Source organism: Stegostoma tigrinum, chromosome 12 (assembly GCF_030684315.1).
Source record: "Stegostoma tigrinum isolate sSteTig4 chromosome 12, sSteTig4.hap1, whole genome shotgun sequence".
Taxonomy (NCBI): Eukaryota; Metazoa; Chordata; class Chondrichthyes; order Orectolobiformes; family Stegostomatidae; genus Stegostoma; species Stegostoma tigrinum.
This window is the reverse complement of record NC_081365.1, coordinates 77205255-77226591: the sequence shown is the minus strand read 5'-3', so window position 1 is coordinate 77226591 and position 21337 is coordinate 77205255. Positions and strand designations below refer to the sequence as shown.

At 46.2% G+C, this 21337-nt stretch overlaps 1 protein-coding gene across 1 annotated transcript; it reads left to right on the top strand.

The window, feature by feature from the left end:
- The first annotated feature begins 3480 nt into the window (after nt 1–3480).
- On the top strand, nt 3481–7531 carry LOC125457099 (protein DVR-1). Its single transcript, XM_059650005.1, has 2 exons — nt 3481–3775; nt 6729–7531. Exons 1-2 carry the CDS (start codon nt 3481–3483, stop codon nt 7529–7531), a joined length of 1098 nt encoding a protein of 365 aa, XP_059505988.1.
- Nucleotides 7532–21337: the final 13806 nt, after the last annotated feature.

Genomic DNA, 21337 nt, shown 5'->3' with positions numbered 1-21337 from the left:
TGTTAGCTCTGGGAGCAAAGACTCAAGGAGTAATGATGGGCAGGGAGAACCCTGGGCCCAGCTCCTGTTACAAACCAGGGTCAGATTCAATCACCCAGTTAAGTGTTGATTAAAGCTCACACTCTCTCTCTCTCTCTCTCTCTCACATTCACTCTTTCTCTCTAATTAACATTTCAACAGGGAGTTCCTGGAGACTGCCTCACATTCTGGGGCTATGGGGAAACAAGGAACTCACCTCCCTTCCTGCTTCTACCATTTGGGACCCTGACTGCTGGTATTCCTGGGTTTGAATTAGCTGTCAATGCACATCAATTCTCACCTATGGCATGTGCTCAGTGGCTCTTCAAAGGAGCCGAATAATGGTGTTTGCATCTGAAAGGAGCTCTCTCCCATCCCAGACACTTCACTGATAGGGACTAACATCAGATACACGGGCTTCGCAGATTTCACATAACCAGACCGTTCATCTACATTACTCCTAATCGAACTTGTTCAGAGAGAAGGAATCAGCAGCAACATGGCTTTACTTTATAGTTCAGCAATTGGAAGAGGCCATTCAGCCCTTCAAACTAACATAAACCATTCAACTCATTTATTTGTGGCCCAACCTCAGCTATCCATTTCAGTTCTGTTATTATTTTTGCCTAAATCCAACATAAATCTGCTAAACTTAGCTTCAGAATTTTCAGCTGCTGTTTTGGAGGAGAGAGTGCCATAAACGCACACCCCTTGTTGTAAATGGGTCGGCTCTGTTTTAAGGTCATGCTTTCACCCACCTGCCCCATCCTGGACTCCCCCCTCAAACAGAGGCAATCATCCCTCTCTCCCTGACATATCAACAACTTCAGTCATCTTACCATCCCCTTCAATTAGCTTGAACTCCTCACCAGGGGAACGATGAGGAAGGACAAGCCTGTTCTGTGGAGCCAGTTTTCAGAATTTAACCCTTTAACAGCGTTATTAAGCTGGTGAGTATCAAGCTGTACAGTGCTCCCTGCCAAGTCTGTTCTTACATTTAATGTGTAGTGCTGAATTCTGTTTTGGAGATGTGGTGTCATTTAGACATATTTAACAGTTACCAATCCTTTATGTCCTTCTCCCGAGCCGGGGGCTCCAACAGCAACTCCCCCAAACTGACTTTGAGGTGAGACTTGACATTCCATTATTCTAAATCGTCAAGAGAGCCTGGACATTGTCAGTAGGGAGGAACCATTCCCTGTGGGGCTGGGATAGAGAATCAGGGGCCTCCAAGTAAAGACAAAAGTAGTCATGAAGACAGAGTATCATTGGATCTTGGTGTAGCTCCAATGGGCTGAATGTTGTAAGAGGAACTGCAGTTGCTGGAAAATCTGAGATAACAAGGTGTAGAGCTGGATGAACACAGCAGGCCAAGCAGCATCTCAGGAGCACAAAAGCTGACGTTTCGGGCCTAGACCCTTCATCAGAGAGGGGGATGGGGAGAGGGTTCTGGAATAAATAGGGAGAGAGGGGGAGGCGGACCGAAAATGGAGAGAAAAGAAGACAGGTGGAGAGGAGAGTATAGGTGGGGAGGTGGGGAGGGGATAGGTCAGTCCGGGGAGGACAGACAGGTCAAGGAGGCGGGATGAGGTTAGTAGGTAGGAAATGGAGGTGCGACTTGAGGTGGGAGGAGCGGATAGGTGAGAGGGAGAACAGATTAGGGAGGCGGGGATGAGCTGTGCTGGTTTTGGGATGCAGTGGGGAGGGGGAGATTTTGAAGCATGTGAAGTCCACATTGATACCATTGGGCTGCAGGGTTCCCAAGCGGAATATGAGTTGCTGTTCCTGCAACCTTCGGGTGGCATCATTGTGGCACTGCAGGAGGCCCATGATGGACATGTCGTCTGAGGAATGGGAGGCGGAGTTAAAATGGTTCGCGACTGGGAGGTGCAGTTGTTTATTGCGAACCGAGCGGAGGTATTCTGCAAAGTGGTCCCCAAGCCTCCGCTTGGTTTTCCCAATGTAGAGGAAGCCACACCGGGTATAATGGATACAGTATACCACATCAGCAGATGTGCAGGTGAACATCTGCTTACTGTGGAAAGTCATCTTGGGGCCTGGGATGGGGGTGAGGGAGGAGGTGTGGGGGCAAGTGTAGCACTTTCTGCGGTTGCAGGGGAAGGTGCCGGGTGTGGTGGCGTTGGAGAGCAATGTGGAGCAGACCAGGGAGTCACGGAGAGAGTGGTCTCTCCGGAAAGCAGACAAGGTTGGGGATGGAAAAATGTCTTGGGTGGTGGGGTTGGATTGTAGATGGCGGAAGTGTCGGAGGATGATGCGTAGTAAGACACTATAAGAGCTCCTAAGGTGCTGCTTGGCCAGCTGTGCTTATCCAGCTCCACACCTTGTTATCTGGGCTGAATGGGGTACTTCTGTTCCTACATCTTGAGATGTAGGGAGAACATCTTCTTGCACATCAGGTAGATTTGGTCAGGAACGCCCTCCTGATCGAGTAGTGGGGACAGGTTTGATTTAATATTGTAACATGTACTAAGATACTGTGAAAAGTGTCGTCTAACATGCTTTACTGACAGATCGTACTATGCATGTGTATGAGGGCGACAGAACAGAGCACAGGTACAGTGTTACAGCTGCTGAGAGGGTGCAGAGAGAGGTCCTTTCAACAGTCTGATAACAATGGTTCAATTTAGGCCTTCAAATGAGACCGGAATCATCAGCTCAAATCAGGTAAAATGCAGGGCTGTGCAGAAATGATTGCTTTTGCTTGGGGGGGGTGTGGGGGCACAGCACAGAGGGGTAGAGGGTACTGTGGCCACTTTCTGGGCTGCAATCCAATCCTATTAGCCTTAATAATCTATTTTTTTCTAAAGATCAGTAACTCTGAGTGCTTTTCCGTGCCTAGATTTGTCTATTCCTCCCAAATTCTTGATGCTCAAAGAAAGACTGATCATTCTTGAGTTGAAAGGCTGAATTTCTGTTTGGCCTGACAGTTGGAAGCCTGTCCCTGCAGACTACCAGGAATACACACTCCAGTCTGGGAGGATCCTCAGAGTTGTCTGAAACGAAGGGGAGATTATGACATTAACATGAAGTCCAGCAGTGAAGTGTCTGGGATGGGAGAGAGCTCCTTTCAGATGCAAACACCATTATTCGGCTCCTTTGAAGAGCCACTGAGCACATGCCATAGGTGAGAATTGATGTGCATTGACAGCTAATTCAAACCCAGGAATACCAGCAGTCAGGGTCCCAAATGGTAGAAGCAGGAAGGGAGGTGAGTTCCTTGTTTCCCCATAGCCCCAGAATGTGAGGCAGTCTCCAGGAACTCCCTGTTGAAATGTTAATTAGAGAGAAAGAGTGAATGTGAGAGAGAGAGAAAGAGAGAGAGAGAGCTTTAATCAACACTTAACTGGGTGATTGAATCTGACCCTGGTTTGTAACAGGAGCTGGGCCCAGGGTTCTCCCTGCCCATCATTACTCCTTGAGTCTTTGCTCCCAGAGCTAACAATGGTTGCATTTGGCTGGCTCCCTCTCTGTTTCACTGTGATGTTCCTTTGCCCAGTCAGTTTGGGGGAGCTGCTGTTGGAGCCCCTGGCTCGGGAGAAGGCTTTTCTAAAAGCGTTGGGTTTACAGAACAGGCCCCGGCCCTCTGAGCCCAGGCCTGTGCCAGCTCGGTTCTGGAAAATGTACCACAGGAGGTCCAGGCCCCTCGCCCACCAGGACGACCAGGCGGGAGCTGACCCGTGCCGAGTGGATGAGCTGGGGGTGGATGGAGACACAGTCCGTCATCTTCCTGATCTGGGTAAGTAACCCTGAGGCAGAGTGAGTGGGAGGGTGGGGAGGGAGAGGAGGCTGAGAGGGGTCAGCCAGGCTGGATACTCCTCGCTGATTAGAATCTGGTACTCACTACCACCCAGAGTGAGGACAATATCATCACTAGGCCAAGCAGCATTCAGGCCTAGACCCTTCCTGCTCCTCTGATGCTGCTTGGCCTGCTGTGTTCATCCAGCTCTACACCTTGTTACCTCAGATTCTCCAGCATCTGCAGTTCCTACTATCTCTGAAATATCATCAATAGGGTTTTGAGGGAAAATTTAATGAGGAGGAAATGTCGGGAAAGAGCTGCTGACAGGATGAGAGAAACAAAATTTGTGAGGAACCCGGAGCAGGGGATAACCATTGGCAGGGATTGCAGAGCGGCAGGATCCTGTGCCTGTGGTAAACCCTGTATCCCCTGCCTGTAGTAAATTCTGAATGACACTCCATACCCCGGAAGGGGGCTGCACTGCTCCTGTCCTGTTGAGGAATGTGGGAGGCTCTGTTATCACTTCTGGCTGGGTATCAATGACTGGTGAATGTATTTGAGCCTTTAATTGTTATCACAACTTTACCTTAACTGGTAGACCCCCATCCGCTTTGGTGTAGGGTTGGGCTGTCAATCGGGGAGTCCCTGTTTCCTTTGGGAGGGCTGGGGGACAGCTCTGTCTGAGTTCCTGAGGCAAGTGGTGTCTGTGTGGGCTTGGCATTACCAGGGAGGAGGGGAGGTCAGCCTGGGGTTTGTGTCACCTGGAAACGAGGGGTGAGGAGGGGAATTTGTTGTCAACTTGGGGTCAGTGTGCAACTCTGTGTTGGAGGGATCAGCCTGGGGTCAGCGTGCCCACCCAGAGGGCTGTTTTGATCTGCCCCATTTGCTGGTTGTGCAGATGTTTAACATTCGGGAACATGTGTTCAAGTGTTTTCCCTCCCTCTCTTTTAAATCTGCTGTTGCCTCAGAAAAACAACTGTTGGCCTGAACAAGCATCCAAACCTTCCCCTTGACCCCATCTCCCATTTGTCTCCAGATTCCATTTCACCTTCACCCACCCCCACCCCCACACCTTCCTATTTCTATCTCTCTGATCACACTGACAGCTCCTGGCTCTTTCTCTATCAGCACCACCTCTCTCCACTCCCCCATGGTCTCCAACTCATCACTTATTTACATATCTGTTCACAAACTTGGTGTCACATCTGACCCCAAGATGAGCTTCCAATCTCCTCACTGAAACCAGTAATTTTTTTTTATTTGAAAAAATATACTTTATTCATAAGATGTACAAAACATAAAACATATTTATACACCTACCCAGTCATGCAAGCCGCTCCGGGTTACCCAGGGGGTACGTACACCAACTAAAGGAAAAAAAACAAACAAAGAAGAAAAAAGAAACAAAGCAAAGAAAACACCCCGGCAGTCGTCACCCCGCACAGTCCCCGTTGGCCCCCTGACCAGTTGGGGAAGATGCCAGCTGGGCCCAGTTACCAGATAGGGCCCTTTTTTTCTATTCTGGACAAGGGGTTTCATACCATGGTCTTTCCCCACCGCGCCTTGGCGGCGGCTGCCCCAAGCTTCAGCGGGTCCCTCAGCACGTAGTCCTGGACCTTGGAGTGCGCCAGTCTGCAACATTCGGTTGGGGTCAGGTCTTTCAGCTGGCAGACCAGCAAGTTACAGGCAGACCAAAGAGCGTCTTTCTCACTGAAACCAGTAATTTCCACCTACATGATGTCAAGAGGCTTGGAATATAAAAGCAGCGATGTGCTTCTGAGGCTTTGTAAGGCTCTAGTTAGGCCCCATTTAGAATATTGTGTCCAATTTTGGGCCCCACACCTCAGGAAGGACATACTAGCGCTGGAGCGTGTCCAACGGAGATTCACATGGATGATCCCTGGAATGGTAGGTTTAACGTATGTTGAACGGCTAAGGATCCTGGGATTGTACTCATTAGAGTTTAGAAGGTTGAGGGGAGATCTAATAGAAACTTACAAGATAATGTATGGTTTAGAAGGGGTGGACGCTAGGAAGTTGTTTCCGTTAGGTGGGGAGACTCGGACCTGTGGGCACAGCCTTAAAATTAGAGGGGGGTAAATTTAAAACTGAAATGAGACGACATTTCTTCAGCCAAAGAGTGGTGGGCTTGTGGAATTCATTGCCGCGGAGTGCAGTGGAGGCCGGGACGTTGGATGCCTTCAAGGTAGAGATCGACAAATTCTTGATCTCAGAAGGAATTAAGGGCTACAGGGAGAGTGCAGTGAAGTGGAGTTGAAATGCCCATCAGCCATGATTTAAATGGCGGAGTGGACTTGATGGACTGAATAGCTTTACTTCCACCTATGTCTTATGGTCTTATGGTCCTGTCTCAGATCATTTGCTGCTGAAATTCTCATCCAACTCCAGACTTGGCTATTCTCACATACTCCTGGCTCCTCTCTGATGTACAATTCTCTGGAAGTTCGATTATCCAAGATGCTGTTTCCTTTGCCTTAATTTGCAGCCAGTCTGTTTCCTTATCTGTCCTTCTGCTGTCCGATCTACAGCAGCTCCTGCTCAAGCGACATCTCAGTTGTTTAAAAAGAATTCTCATCTTGCTTTTCAGATCCCTCCATGGCCTTGCCCCTCCCTCTTTCTGTTTTCTCCTCCAATTCCAAAACCCTCTGAGATATCAGCATTCTCTCGCCTCTTGTTGCATTCCGAGTTTCAATGGCTCTGTCACTGGTGGCCGTGCATTCAGTTGCATCAGCCGCAGGCTCTGAGGTTTCCTGATTCTCAAGATTGCTTTAATTGATTTAAATGAAACGTATTTCCTTGGCTGATCTTTGTGTTGCCTGACCCCTTAACTCTGTGTATGTTTGTCTTTGCTCTATAGCACCTCGGGATGTTTGAGTAGGTTGGCGGCGCTATATAAATGTAAATTATTATCCTATCCCTTGTTTGTCAGGGGGCCCAATCTCTGGCCTGGGATCCCAGCCGTGGCTGTGCTCTCGGAGAAGACTCTACTTCAACCTGTCGGTGCTGCAAGAGGCGGAGGAGCTGACGTTGGCCCAGCTGGAGCTGAGTCTCCCGGGAGGGCCGTACCCACTCCCTGGGACAGCAGGGGAAACCTGCACCCTGTCCCTCTGGAAGGTGGGAGTGACTCCCCACTCCAGGCCGAGCCTCATCTCCTCACAGTCCTTCCAGAACCTTCACGTCTCCCTCAACTTCGACCTGACCACCAGCTCCAGGGCCTGGAGGCAGCGCAGCGGTAACCCGGGTGCCATCCTGGAGGTGGGCAGCCCCACGACGGGAGGCCGGCAGGTAGCGGGCTCGGCCTGTGCCCCCCTCGGCCTGGCCCTGCGCGCCTCTCTGCTGGTGGTGAGCCTGAACCGGGAGAGATGCCGGACGTCAAGGAGGAAGAGGAGCTCCTTCCACCTGCCTCCGGCCTTCAGCCGAGTCTGCAAACGCAGGAGGCTCCACATCCAGTTCAGGGACGTGGGCTGGCAGCACTGGATCATCGCGCCCCAGGGCTACATGGCTAACTATTGCCACGGGGAGTGCCCTTACCCACTCAGCGAGAGCCTGAATGGCACCAACCACGCCATTCTGCAAACTCTGGTGCATGCCACTGACCCTGAGGACACTCCCCAACCCTGCTGTGTACCCATTAAACTCTCCCCGATCTCCATGCTCTATTATGATAACAATGACAATGTTGTCCTGAGACATTACGATGAAATGGTGGTGGATGAGTGCGGTTGTCGATGAGATCTCTCTCCAGGCAAAGTTGTTTTTTTAAATTCAGTTCCTGTGCTGCTGCAGTTAGCCATCTTAATGTAATTGATTTCTCGCCCACAATAAACGTTTGCTTCCCAACTATAATTTTCGGTGTCAAGTTGGTTTTCGTCTTTATGCCCAAATATGACAGTTTTCCAGTTTGCTTTGCAGAGTCTTATTATTAGTCGTAGATTGATATAGCACAGAAACAGACCCTTTGGTGTAACCAGTCCATGCCAACCATCATCCCAAGCTCCTCTTCACTCCTCTCTGATGAAGGGACTAGTCCCGAAACGTCAGCTTTTGTGCTCCTGAGATGCTGCTGGACCTGCTGTGTTCATCCAGCTTCACACTTTATTATCCTCTTCACAAGAGCCTCGTCCCACCTGCCTGCGCTTGGCCCATATCCCTCCAAGCCTTTCCTATTCATGTATTTATCCAAATGTCTTTTAAATGTTGTAACTGTACCCACATCAACCACTTCCTCTGGAAGTTTATTCTTCACGTGAGCCACTCATTTTAATTTTCTTTTTTAAAAACAATCAGTCATGACTTTTTTTTAAAATTCTTTCTCCCTTCACCTTAATGTGTCCACTAACTTTGAAAATCCTTCACTCTCGGAATGGCACCAGTCAGTGACTTTATTTATCCTTCTCATGATTGTATCAACATCTATAAGCTTACCCCTCAACCTCCTGTGCTGCAGCGAGTAAAGGTCCCAGACTCTCCAGCTTTTCATAAGTTAAACCCTCTATTCCCAGTGACGTGCTGGTCAATCTTCTCTAAACCCTCTCCAGCTTAATAACCTTCCTTTAGCCAGAACTGGACACAGAACTCAAGAAAAGGCCTCACCAAAGCCCTGTACAACATTAACATAGTTCACGATGATTCATCTGAATGGTCCCCAGTCGATGTGATTGCCAATATCTGGTGTAATCTGGCATTTCTCTGTCTGGGATTCATCATTGTCTGGGAGGGTCAGTTGCTTAAATCATAGAACTGTACTGCGTTGTGTTCAAAATTGTCAGGAGTAGAGATGGAGTAGACAGGCTGAACCCGATTTCCCCCGGCAGAGAGGTCAAAAACTAGGGGATATAGTTTCAACGAACGTGGCAGGAATTTTAGAAGGGATGAGAGGGGAAAATGATTTTGCATAAAGGTTGGTATCTGAAATTTGCTGCCTAAATCAGTGGCGAAATTGGAGAACCTAAACTAATTTTTAAAGAAAAGGTACCTGGAGATGCACCTTATGTGCTGTAGGCTACAGGGCTATGGGCTGTGTGCAGCAAGATAGGGTTAGCGAAGGGATCTGGGTGCGTTTGGATTGACATAGAGAAGATTGGCCCACTTTTTGCGGTTTCTATGGAAGAAGCCCTTCAGTCCATTGAGTCGATGCTGCCAACTACATACTACTTCCCATTCTTTCTTGCAATCGGCCCATAGCCTTGAACGTTATGACACTTAAAGTGCTCATCCAAGTACTTTTACATAAGTTGTGAGGTTTCCTGCCTCAACTACACTCCCAGGCACTGCATTCCTTAGTCTCCCCACTCTCTGGGTGATAACATTGTTCTGTGTAACTTTATGTAACTTATAAATCAAATTGTGTGCCACTTGATGTTGAGTTAGAGGATGATTTTTGGAGCAATGCAAATGGAAATCATTGGAAGATCCGAAATACAAACAAAATGTTGGAGGAACTCAGCAGGCCTGCCAACATCTGATTTCGAGAGAAACAGAGTTAACATTTCAGATTGATGATGTCACATCAGAATGGTCAGGTCTCAATGGAATCTTTATTTTGACTTGGATTTCCTCCAATAAATCATAAGATAAACTTCCATTAAATTTCTTTCATGCAGTGAGTTGATATAAACTGAAAGATCCCATTCAGCGCAATTGACAGCGGTTGTGTGCTATCCCAAAGCACCAGCTGCTGGCAATTTCCTTGAAGCCAAGAGAGATTTGCCTGGTTCAGATAGACATCTGGTTTCTTTTTGATGGTTCGGATTGATGTCTTGTCTGTGCCCTTGTTGGGTAGTACATCCCAGGTCATCATGTCCAGCTGCGGAAATTTCCTTCCTAACATCCCAGAGTTTCGGAGGTTGGAATATTCACCTCTGTTGAACTGTAGGAAGGGTTTAGCACTGATGGTAGAAGTTTTGTACCTCAGGAATGGGAGGGGAATGGCATCTATAACAACACCAATAGGCCATTCAGCTCCACAATGAGGTCATGACTAATCTGTGACCTAACTCCAATAACCTGCTTTTGACTTGTTTCCCTTAATACCTTTCCTTAACAAAAGGATGTCTATCTCAGAATTAAAATTGACAACAGATCCAACACCCATAGCCATTTGTGGAAGAGAAATCCAAACATTTACCACCCTTTGTGTGTAGACTTTCTTCCTAACGTCTCTCCTGAATGGCCTGGTCCTAAATTCTCAGACTATGCCCACAGTTCTAGAATCCCCAACTAGTGGAGATAAAAGTGTGGAGCTGGATGAACGCAGCAGGCCAAGCAGCATCTTAGGAGCACAAAAGCTGACGTTTTGGGCCTGAAACGTCATCTTTTGTGCTCCTAAGATGCTGCATGGCCTGCTGTGTTCATCCAGCCCCACACTTTGTTATCTCTCTCCCCAACTAGTGGAAATAGTTTATCTAATTTGTCTTTTCCTGTTAACACTACTGATCAAACTGGTCAGGTCCTAAAGGACATAGCTGCTAGCTGGGTCTGCAGCAGGTGGTGAGGGAACCAACAAGAGGGAAAAACATACTTAACCTTCTCCTTACCAGCTGCAGATGCATCTGTCCATGACAATATCAGTAAGAGCGACCACTGCACAGTCCTTTTGGAGATGAAGTCTCACCTTCACATTGAGAATACCCTCCATGATATTGAGTGGCATCACCAGCATGGGACAGACTTAGAACAGATCTAGCAACTGAAAACTGGGCATCCATGAGGCTCTGTGGCCCATCAGCAGCAGCAGAATTGTACTCCAGCACAATCTGTAACCTCATGGCTTGGCATATCCCCAACTAAACTATTACCATCAAGTCAGGGCATCAATCCTGGTTCAATGGAGAGTACAGGGGGGTATGCCAGGAACAGTCCCAGGCATACCCAAAGATGAGGTGCCATCCTGATGAAGCCAGCAAACGGGACTGCTTGAATACCAACAGTCTAAGCAGCAAGTGATAGACAGAGCTAAGCGATCCCACAACTAACGGATCAGATCTAAGCTCTGCAGCCCTGCCACATCCAGTAGTGAATGGTGGTGGACAATTAAACAACTCACTGGAGGAGGAGGCTCCACAAATATTCCCATCCTCAATGATGGAAGAGCCCAATACATTAGCATAAAAGATAAGGCTGGAGCATTCACCGCAATCTTTAGTCAGAAGTGCCTAGTGGAAGATCCATCTCGGCCTCCTCCAGTGATCCCCAGCATTACAGATACCAGTCTTTACCCAATTTGATTCACTCCACGTGATATCAGTAAATGGTTGGAGACAATGGATACTGCAAAGGCTATGGGCCCTGACAACATCCCAGCAATAGTACTGAAAACCTGTGCTCCAGAACTTGCTGCTCCCCTAGCCAAGCTGTTCCAGTACAGTTACAACACTGGTATTTACCTGACACCGTGCAAGCTTGCTCAAGTATGTCCTGTACATAAGAAGCGGGATAAATCCAACCCGGCCAATTACCGCCTCATCGGTCTCCTCTCAATCATCAGTAAAGTGATGGAAGGTGTCAGTAACAGCGCTATTAAGCAGCACCTGCTCAGCAATAACCTGGTCAGTGACGCCCAGTTTGGGTTCCGCCAGGGCCACTCAGCTCCTGAACTCATTACAGTCTTGGTTCAAACATGGACAGAAGAGCTGAATTCCAGAGAGTGAGGTGACTGGTCCAGCGCCTGATATCATGGCTGCAATTGACTGAGTGTGGCATCAAGGAGCCCTAGCAAAGCTGGAATCAATGAGAACTGGGGAAAAAAATTCTCCGCTGATTAGAGTCATACCTGGCACATAGGAAGATGGTTGTGGTTGTTGGAAGTCAGTCATCACAAATTCAGGACATCTCTGCGGGAGTTCTTTGGGGTAGTGTCCTAGGCCTGACTATGTTCAGTTGCTTCCTCAAAGACCTTCCCTCCATCATAAGGTCAGAATGGGGATGTTCACCGATGCTTGCACAATGTTCAGCACCATTGTGACTCCTCAGATACTGAAGCAGTTCATGTTCAAATACACCAAGATCTGGATAACATCCAAGCTCGGGCTGACAAGTCGCAAGTAACATTCACACCATGCAAAAGCCAGGCTATGACAATTTCCACTAAAAGACAATCTGAAAGTCAAACAAACCACTGGTCCTTGATATTCAATGATATTACTATCACTGAATTGCCCCACAATCAACATTCTTTGACCAGAAAATCAATCAGACTCTCCACAGAAACACAGTGGCTACAAGAGCAAGTCAAAGGCTAGGAATACTGCGGTGAGTAACTCCCCTCCTGACACCCCAAAGCCTGTCCACCACCTACAAGGCACAAGTCAGGAGTGAGATGGAATACTCCCCACTTGCCTGGACGGGTGCAGCCCCAACAACACTCAAGAAGCTCGACACCATCCAGGACAGAGCAGCCGCTTGATTGGCACCACATCCACAAGCATCTCACTCCCCCCACCACAACGCTCAGTAGCATCAGTGTGTACCATCTACAAGATGCAGAAACTCACTAAAGATCCCTAGGCAGCAAATCCCAAACCCATGGCCAATTCTATCTATAAGGGCTAGGACAGCAGATACATGGCAACACCACCCCCGGCTAGTTCCCCTCCAAGCCCCTCCCCATTCTGACTTGGAAATATATTGTTGTTCCTTCACTGTCGCTGGGTCAAAATCCTGGAATTCCCTCCCTAAGGACATTGTGGGTCAAACTGCAGCAGATGGACTGTAATGGTTCAAAAAGGCAGCTCACTACCACCTTCTCAAGGGACAGGCTTTGAGACACGTTCTCAAAATGCTGGCCAGCCAGCAACACCTATGTCCCCCAGGAGTAATAAAAAAAATCATGAAGACTTTGATCATATCACCCTTAACCTTCTAGAGAAGGTAGGCCTGATTTGTACAATCTCTCCACATAACTTCACCCCTGACATCCAGGCATCATTCTTGCAACAAGGCAACACAGTGTGGAGCTGGAGGTACAGCATTAGAATCCCTAGCCCTTTGATATAGAATCCCTACGGTGTGGAAACAGGCTCTTCAGCCCAATAAGTCTACACCAAACCTCAGAGCATCCCACCCAGCCCCATCTGCCTATAACCCACCTAATTGGAATTGGAATTCCAAGCATTGGAATTCCTTTCCTCAAAAGGCAACAGATGCAGAATTTTAAAATATTTTTAAGGCAGAAGTGGATAGATACCAAAGGGATGAAAGATTATTGGGAGTCTGCAGAAATGTAGAGATGAGATTAAAACAGCTGAGCAATGATCTTATCGAATGGGACGCAAGCTCAAAAGGTCGAGAGGCCTACCTGTTTATAAGTTATCTTTGAAGTTGAGGTATTGTTTAAGAAGAGGAAGGTGACACAATGCATTCTCTCTCTCTCTCTCTCTCTCTTTATACGGTCTGTTCCATTTCCCTCTGTACACTGTGCTACGTCTCCTGTTGTACATTTGAAATTTCCGTGACTGTGAGAGATAAAAATGGCTAAAAATGAATATCAGAGAGCAGGGAGAAAGGAAAAAATACAATAGAGCTATCGTCGAATTAGCTGCTGGGCCAAGCTGATTAGTTTATTGCAGTTCAGATATTCTTGCTACTAATAATTACCAAATTATTGTCACTTCCCCAACACAGCAAGCAATACCTGTTCAGATCCCCAGAGCTCAGGGATTCATAAGGTCCCACAGGAAAGATCCCACACCATGATCCCTGCTTTTTCCTGCGTGTCATTGTGGCAGCTGCTACCCTCACAAAGCATCAAAGCTGAAGGTTGGCTGGCATCAAACTGGCAAAGACTGCTCTTTTAAAAGCAGGAGAGGGTTGTTTTTGTGAAGTTTTGATCATATCGGATGGTTCTTCAGAGACATAGAGTCATACAACCTTTGTCCTCTTCCCCGACAGAAATAATTTGGTGAACACAGGTTTAGAAAGAATAGTACAACTTCGACCCTTCCCAATAGGCAAAGAGGTCAGTTTAAGCATGCTCACTATCTACTGATTTGTGAAAATGGTTTTCGTCCTCCCATCGTTTTCAAGTTGGGAACCTTACACTTGTCCTCTACCATCTCATACCATTCCAATTCCATTTTGTTATCTTTCCAGGGTTGTGGAAACTGCTACTCTCCAATCATCACCTTGAGAGTTGTATTCTGAATTGGAATTCCTGACATATCATAAGCGTGATTAGCCTATAAGTGTTCAAAAGCCTTTACCAAAATCTGGCACCATACTCCTTATTAGATGCAAAAAGCAAACTATTGCAGATGTTGGAAATCTAAAATCAAAATACTCAGCAGGTCAGGCAGCATCTGTGGAGGAAAAAAAAGAGACAATGTTTTAGGTCTATTGCAGTATTATGAAATTTGCAAAAGTTAGTAATAAGAAAAAAAAGAGACAATGTTTTAGGTCTATTGCAGTATTATGAAATTTGCAAAAGTTAGCAATAAGATATGAATTAGGAGCATGAGAGGGTTATTTTGCCTTTCTAATGCTCTCTGCCATTCAATAAGATTATGGCTGATCAAATTGGGGCTTCAAATCTACATCCCTGCCTCCACAAAAACCTTTGACTTCCTTGTTGATCAAGAATCTATCTTTATCTGTCTTAAAAATATTCAAAGAACTGTGGCTTAGGCTCTTTCATAAAATCTATATTCTAAGTTAATAATATTTTACCTGAAGTCAATGTGTCTGAAGCCCTAACAGACTCAATGTTCAATGTGTCACCAACCAGACCACATGTTAAGCACTGCATTCAGTTTGAATCACCAAAAAAACATAGAAGGCATCCGTGAACCAAAGTCAGTGCATTGAAGAAACATGGTGTGATGTGTCAAAGTCAAAGAAAAAGCTGTCTAAAGTTCGGTCTCAAAAGTGAATGATATTTTCATTGGAATAGATGGACATGAGAACCACACAATGTTGGTTCACAGTCTTCTTTTACATTGTATGGCTCGTATGGGCAGCTGCTGGATGTTTGTAGGACTTAAACAATGAAAAACTTTTAAATTTATGTCAGCTGCATGTCTGGTAGTTCAGCCTGAATTTAGAAGAAGGGAAGAGATGGACCAAGAGTTGCAATGAGGGTCGAGAATAGCATTGAGCAACTGTGTTTTAAATGTAGGGTGATTGATATTATACCTGTATTATCAGATTCTAGAGTCAGGTTAATGTTTCTTTAAACATTTTTTTCTGCTGCCAGCATGGAGTTGTTCCTATAATGATTGGTAGTTAAGCCACATGAAGATATGGTTTTCTTGATTGCAGCTTGCCCAATTTGAGTAAAACATTGTGATAAAAGAGTCATTAAACAGAAAGTTAAATTCCTTATCTGCAGACATGGAGGGCTTAGTATCTGTTTCAGGTGTAAGCCTCCAATGCCAAGCACACGTATGTTAAGAGTACTGAATATTTTGGATCTTTGTTCCAGAAAGAGGTGTCTAAGAGGTGGACCATTGTTGATGCCAGTACTACAGAAGCCTGAGATAAGAACATGGCATAAGACATGCTTCTAGCTTTTTCTGATCTAGTTGATATGCTTGTTCTAACTAATATTGTGTGTATTTTCAAAACACGGACACATCCAGTGTTAATAACACTCAGCTGCATGACAGACTTCCCCATTAACATTCAACTTGCAAATGAGATGTTTTTGATTTATTTCTGCTGTTCAATGCAAGTTTGTTTTGGATGTATTTTGATGAGTGCATCTATTCAGAGAGTTTAGTGGATTTAGCTGTCAATTTAGTGTTCTTGTACAACCCATTGAGTAGTTGAATGCCCATTATCCTGGTGGCAACCATAATGCCTTCTCCTGAAGTAGCCTGCGTTCCATCTGTCTACACCCAGAGAGTTGTGAGCGCATGGAATAGTTTGCCAGAGATTGTCGTGGAAGCAGAGCCATTAGTGACATTTAAGCGACTGCTGGACATGCACATGGACAGCAGTGAGTTAAGGGGAATGTAGGTTAGGTTATTTTATTTTTGGATTAGGATTATTCCACGGTACAACATCGTGGGCCGAAGGGCCTGTACTGTGCTGTACTTTTCTATGTTCTATGTTCTATGTTCTTAACATAGAAACAGACCCTTCGATCCAACAAACTAGTCTGAAAACGCCCAATCTTGTCCGATCTTGGAAGCTAAGCAGACTAGGCCGGGTTAGTACTTGTTTGGGGCAGCACAGTGGCTCAGTGGTTAGCACTGCAGCCTCACAGCGCCAGGGACCCGGGTTCGATTCCAGCCTCGGGTGACTGTCTGTGTGAAGTTTGCACATTCTCTCTGTGCCTGCATAGGTTTCCTCCAGGTGCTCCGGTTTCCTCCCACAGTCCAAAGATGTGCATGCTAGGTGGATTGTCCATGCTAAATCGTCCATAGTGTTCAGGGATGTGTAGATTAGGTGGGTTAGAGGGGAATGGGACCGGATGGGATGCTCTGAGGGTGAGTGTGGACTTGTTGGGCCAAAGGGTCTGTTTCCACGCTGTACAGATTCTATGATTCTAGTCCATGCTGACCATGTTCCCAGACTAAACTAGACCCTCTTATAACCCAAGATATCCTCAAACTCACAGTGAAACTGACAGCTTAAGAGCAGAGTTAATTTCAGTTAAGAGCAGAGTTAATTTCAGTTTAACTCATCCAGATTTCCTTCAATGTGTGATGGGAGGACTGCAAACTCATCTCAAAAACACAGGATGTTCAGAATTAAACAGTTCTGTGATGCCCACTGCAATGGTTGGATAATGGTTATTAAAGTACGAGGTGGCCCACAGCTCTGTTAAAAATATTGATGCTGGGAAGCTCCTGGCTAGAAAAAAGATGTAACCATATTAAGTATTCATCATGTTTCCCTCTTTAAAATCATATTTTCCCAAGAAGTTGGCTGAAGATCGCTATAAATCTCTGTACAGTTAGACTCCTTTTCACCTGCACGTGTGTCGTGCCTTTTGCAAGCTTCCTGTGGTTTGAAGAGTAGGTTGTCGCTGAGCTACAGACGTCTCGCGGCTTGTAGAGGGAAACCATATCTACTTGGAGCACAGCAGGATCCCACAAACGAGAACGAGATAGAGTTACCAGACATTTTCTTTATAAAGGTTTGTATTTATACATTCACCACACGAATGGTTAATCAGGCGTTTGTTACACATGGCTTTTTGAAGATGGTGGGAAGTTCCCTCCTTGACTCACTGGAGTCCAGGGGTAAATGGGCACCCATAATGCCCTCAAGGAGGGAATTTCAGCATTTGGGGCCAGCGACAGTGACAGGAACGGCGACGTATTTCCAAGTCACGATGGCGAGTGGCTTGGAGGGGAACTTGCAGGTGATGGTGTTCCCATGTATCTGCTGCCCTTGTCCTTTGAGATGGAAGTGGGTCGTGGGTGTGGAAGGTGCTGCCTGAGGATCTTGGGTGAATTTCTGCAGTGCATCTTGTAGATAGTACACACTGCTGCTGATCTGCACTGGCAGTAAAGAAGTGAACATTTGTGAATGCGATGCCAATCAAGCTTTGTCCTGGATGGTGTTAGGCTTTTTGAGTGTTGTTGAGGCTGCACCCATCCAGACAAAAGAGGAGTATTCCATTACAAGCCAAACTTGTGCCTTGTAGGTGATGGACAGGCTTTGGAGAGGCGAATCACTCTGCTGAATTCTTAGCCTGTGTCCTGCTCCTGTAGCCGCAGTATTTGTATATGAAAGTATGAATTAGGAACAGAAACATATCAATCAGCCCTTCAAGTCTGCCCAGCCATTCAATAAGGTCATGATTTATCTGTTTGTGTTCTGAATTTCACTTTCCCATCTGGCCCCCAGTAACATCTGTTTCTCCTGCCTAACAAACATCTGCCTTAAAATATCCAATTATTCCACCTTCATTGACTTCTGCAGCAGAGTTCTGAGGTCACACAACCCTCAGAGAGACGGTCTTTCCTCTCATCTCTGTCCTAAAGGGGTGACCCTTAATTTTAAAACAAACCCACAAGAGGGAACATCCTTTCCAGGTCAGGCTTGTCAAGATCATTCACTGATTTTATGCACCTCCTGCAAATTACCCCTCACTCCTCTAACCTCTGCTGGAAACAAGCCCAGCTTGTCCAATCTCTCCTCATAAGACAAATCACTCATTCCAGGTATCATTCTTGGTAAACCTCCTCTGAAATGCCTGCAATGTATTTATATCCTTCCTTAAATAAGGAGACCAATATGGCTGGTCTAGTTCAGTTTATGGTCCACAGTAACTCCCAAGGATGTTGACAGAGAGGGAGTTGGCATTACAGCACCATTGAATGTCAAGGAGGGATGATCAATTCTCTCTTGTTGGAGGTGTGTATGGACCGAGCTGGCATTTGTGTGGAGTGAATGTTACTTGCCAGCTATCAATCTGTTGATCGACCCATACACTGTGTCAGTAGTGGTACATAATTCTCACCCAGTTATTTTTGGGAACTTATATCTGCACCAGAGTTAAGACCATAAGTCATAGGAGTGGAAGTAAGGCCATTCAGCCCATCAAGTCCACTCTGCCATTTAAATCATGGCTGATGGGCATTTCAAGTCCACTTCCCTGCACTCTCCGCATAGCCCTTGATTCCTTCTGAGATCAAGAATTTGTCGATCTCTGCCTTGAAGGCATCCAACGTCCCGGCCTCCATTGCACTTTGTGGCAATGAATTCCACAAGCCCACCACTCTCTGGCTGAAGAAATGTCGTCTCATTTCAGTTTTAAATTTACCCCCCTCTAATTTTAAGGCTGTGCCCACGGGTCCTAGTCTCCCCACCTAACGGAAACAACTTCCTAGCGTCCACCCCTTCTAAACCATACATTATCTTGTAAGTTTCTATTAGATCTCCCTTCAACCTTCTAAACTCTAACGAGTACAATCCCAGGATCCTTAGCCATTCATCATACGTTAAACCTACCATTCCATGGATCATCCGTGTGAATCTCACTGGACACACTCCAGGGCTAGTATGTCCTTCCTGAGGTGTGGGGCCCAAAATTGAACGCAGTATTCTAAATGGGGCCTAACTAGAGCTTCATAAAGCCTCAGAAGCACATCGCTGCTTTTATATTCCAACCCTCTTGAGATAAACGACAACATTACATCGCTTTCTTAATTACGGACTCTACCTGCAAGTTAACCTTTAGAGAATCCTGGACCAACACTCCCAGATCCCTTTGTACTTCTGCTTTGCGAATTTTCTCACCATTTAGAAAATAGTCCATGCCTGTATTCTTTTTTCCAAAGTGCAAAACCTCACATTTACTCACATTGAATTTCATCAGCCATTTCCTGGACCACTCTCCTAAACTGTCTAAATCTTTCTGCAGCTTCCCCACCTCCTCAGTACTACCTGCCTGTCCACCTATTTTTGTATTATCAGCAAACCTTGCCAGAATGCCCCCAGTCCCTTCATCCAAATCATTAATGTATAAGGTGAACAGCTACGGCCCCAACACTGAACCCTGCGGGACACCGCTCATCACCGGTTGCCATTCCGAAAAAGAGCCTTTTATCCCAACTCTCTGCCTTCTGTCAGACGGCCAATCCTCAATCCAAGCCAGTGGCTCACCTCGAACACCATGGGCCCTCAAAGTTGTTGATGCCAGGAGACATGGGTTCAAGCCCACCATAGGAACTGGTGGAATTTAGGTTCAATTCATTAATATATCTGGAATTGAAAGCTATTCTTAGTAACAGTGGCCATGAGACTATGTTATAGTCATAGAGCTGTACAGCATGGAAACAGACTCCTTGGTCCAACTCATCCATGCTGACCAGATATACTAAATAAATCTAGTCCCATTTGTCAGCACTTGGCCCATATCCCACTAAACCCTTCCTATGCATATACCCATCCAGACGCCTTTTAAATGTTGTAATTGTACCAGCCTCCACCACTCCCCATGGCAGCTCAGTCCATACATGCACCATTTTTGCATGGTCCTTTTTAAATCCTTCCCCTTCAGATTAAACCTATACCCTCTAGTTTTGGACTCCCCTATCCTGGGAAAAAGACTGTGGCTATTCACCCTATCCATGTCCCTCATGATTTTATAAACTTCTATAAGGTCATCTCTCAACCTCCAAAGCAAGTTGTCCCAACCTCATTATAGAATCCCTACAGTGTGGAAATAGGCCCTTCAGCCCAACAAGTCTACACCAACCCTCAGAGCTTCCTACCCAGACCCATCGCCCTATAACCCACTTAACCTACACAGCCCTGAACACTACAGGCAATTTAGCATGGTCAATCCACCTAGCCTGCACATCTTTGGCCTGTGGGAAGCACCCAGAGGAAACCCACGCAGACACGGGGAGAATGTGCAAAATCCACACAGACAGTCAGCTGAGGGTGGAATCAAACCCAGGTCCCTAGTCCTATGAGGCAGCAGGGCTAACCACTGAGCCACCGTGGTGCCTGTAAACCTATTCATCCTCTCGCTGTGGTTCAAACCCTCCAACCCAGGCAACATCCTTGTAAATCTTTTCTGAACCCTTTCAAGTTTAACAACATCTTTCCCATAGCAGGGAGATGAGAACTGCAAGCAGAATTCCTAAAGTGGCCTACCCAATGTCCTATATACGCACAACATGACACTCAATGTTGGACAACCAGTAAAAGCGTTATGTTGGCGTGGGGGGGTGTATATCGAGCAATCCTTTCATAGCAATGATGTGACGTCACCAAGTTATAGCCAGAGACATAAAGTGCAGGAGTTAAGAGCTCTCCAATGATATCAGCACTGACCAATAAAAGCAAGTGTACCGAAAGCCGCCTTCAGAATCCTGTCTACCTGCGACTCCACTTTCAAGAAACTGTGAACCTTCCCACCAACATCTTTTTTTGGCAACACTCCCCAGGACCCTACCACTAAGTGTATAAGTCCTGCCCTGATCTGTCTTACCAAATGCAGCACCTCGCAGTTATTTAAGTTAAACTCCATTTGCCACTACTCGGCCGTTCGACCCTCCTGATAAAGATTACATTGTGTTCTCTGAGATAATCGTCACTGTTGGATTGAAGTAAAAACCCATCTGGTACACCAATGTCTTTTTGGGAAGGAAATCTACCGTCCTTATTCTGTCTGGTCCAAATGTGACTCCAGACCCTCAGCAATCTTCTCAACGCTTTCTGAAATGGCCCAGCAAGTCACTCAGTTCAAGGACAGCTAGGGATGGGGAGCAAATGATTGTGTTACCAGCAAAAAATAAAAACAATAATTGCTCTTGGCTAGAGTGGTAGCAACAAGAGATTTGTGTCTGGAGGCCAGTCTTTACGTAGCTGCTGCCTTGTGGTGGAGATCTGACTGGGATGGAGAGGGTGGGATCTATGAGGCTGGGAGTGATGTGGCTCTAGATTGTCACTTTTGGTACCGGATAGTGTCAGCCCATTGAGTTCCTGCAGTGTCCTTGGATTGTAAGTGAGCCTGTTGAAAAAAAAATCGCAAGAGTTTCAGGCCTGCTGATGAAGTTAGTTTACATTAGAATAGTCAAGCATGATAAAGTTATCACCTCGTGTGCTGCAGGATTATTGTAAACTGAGCACACAGTC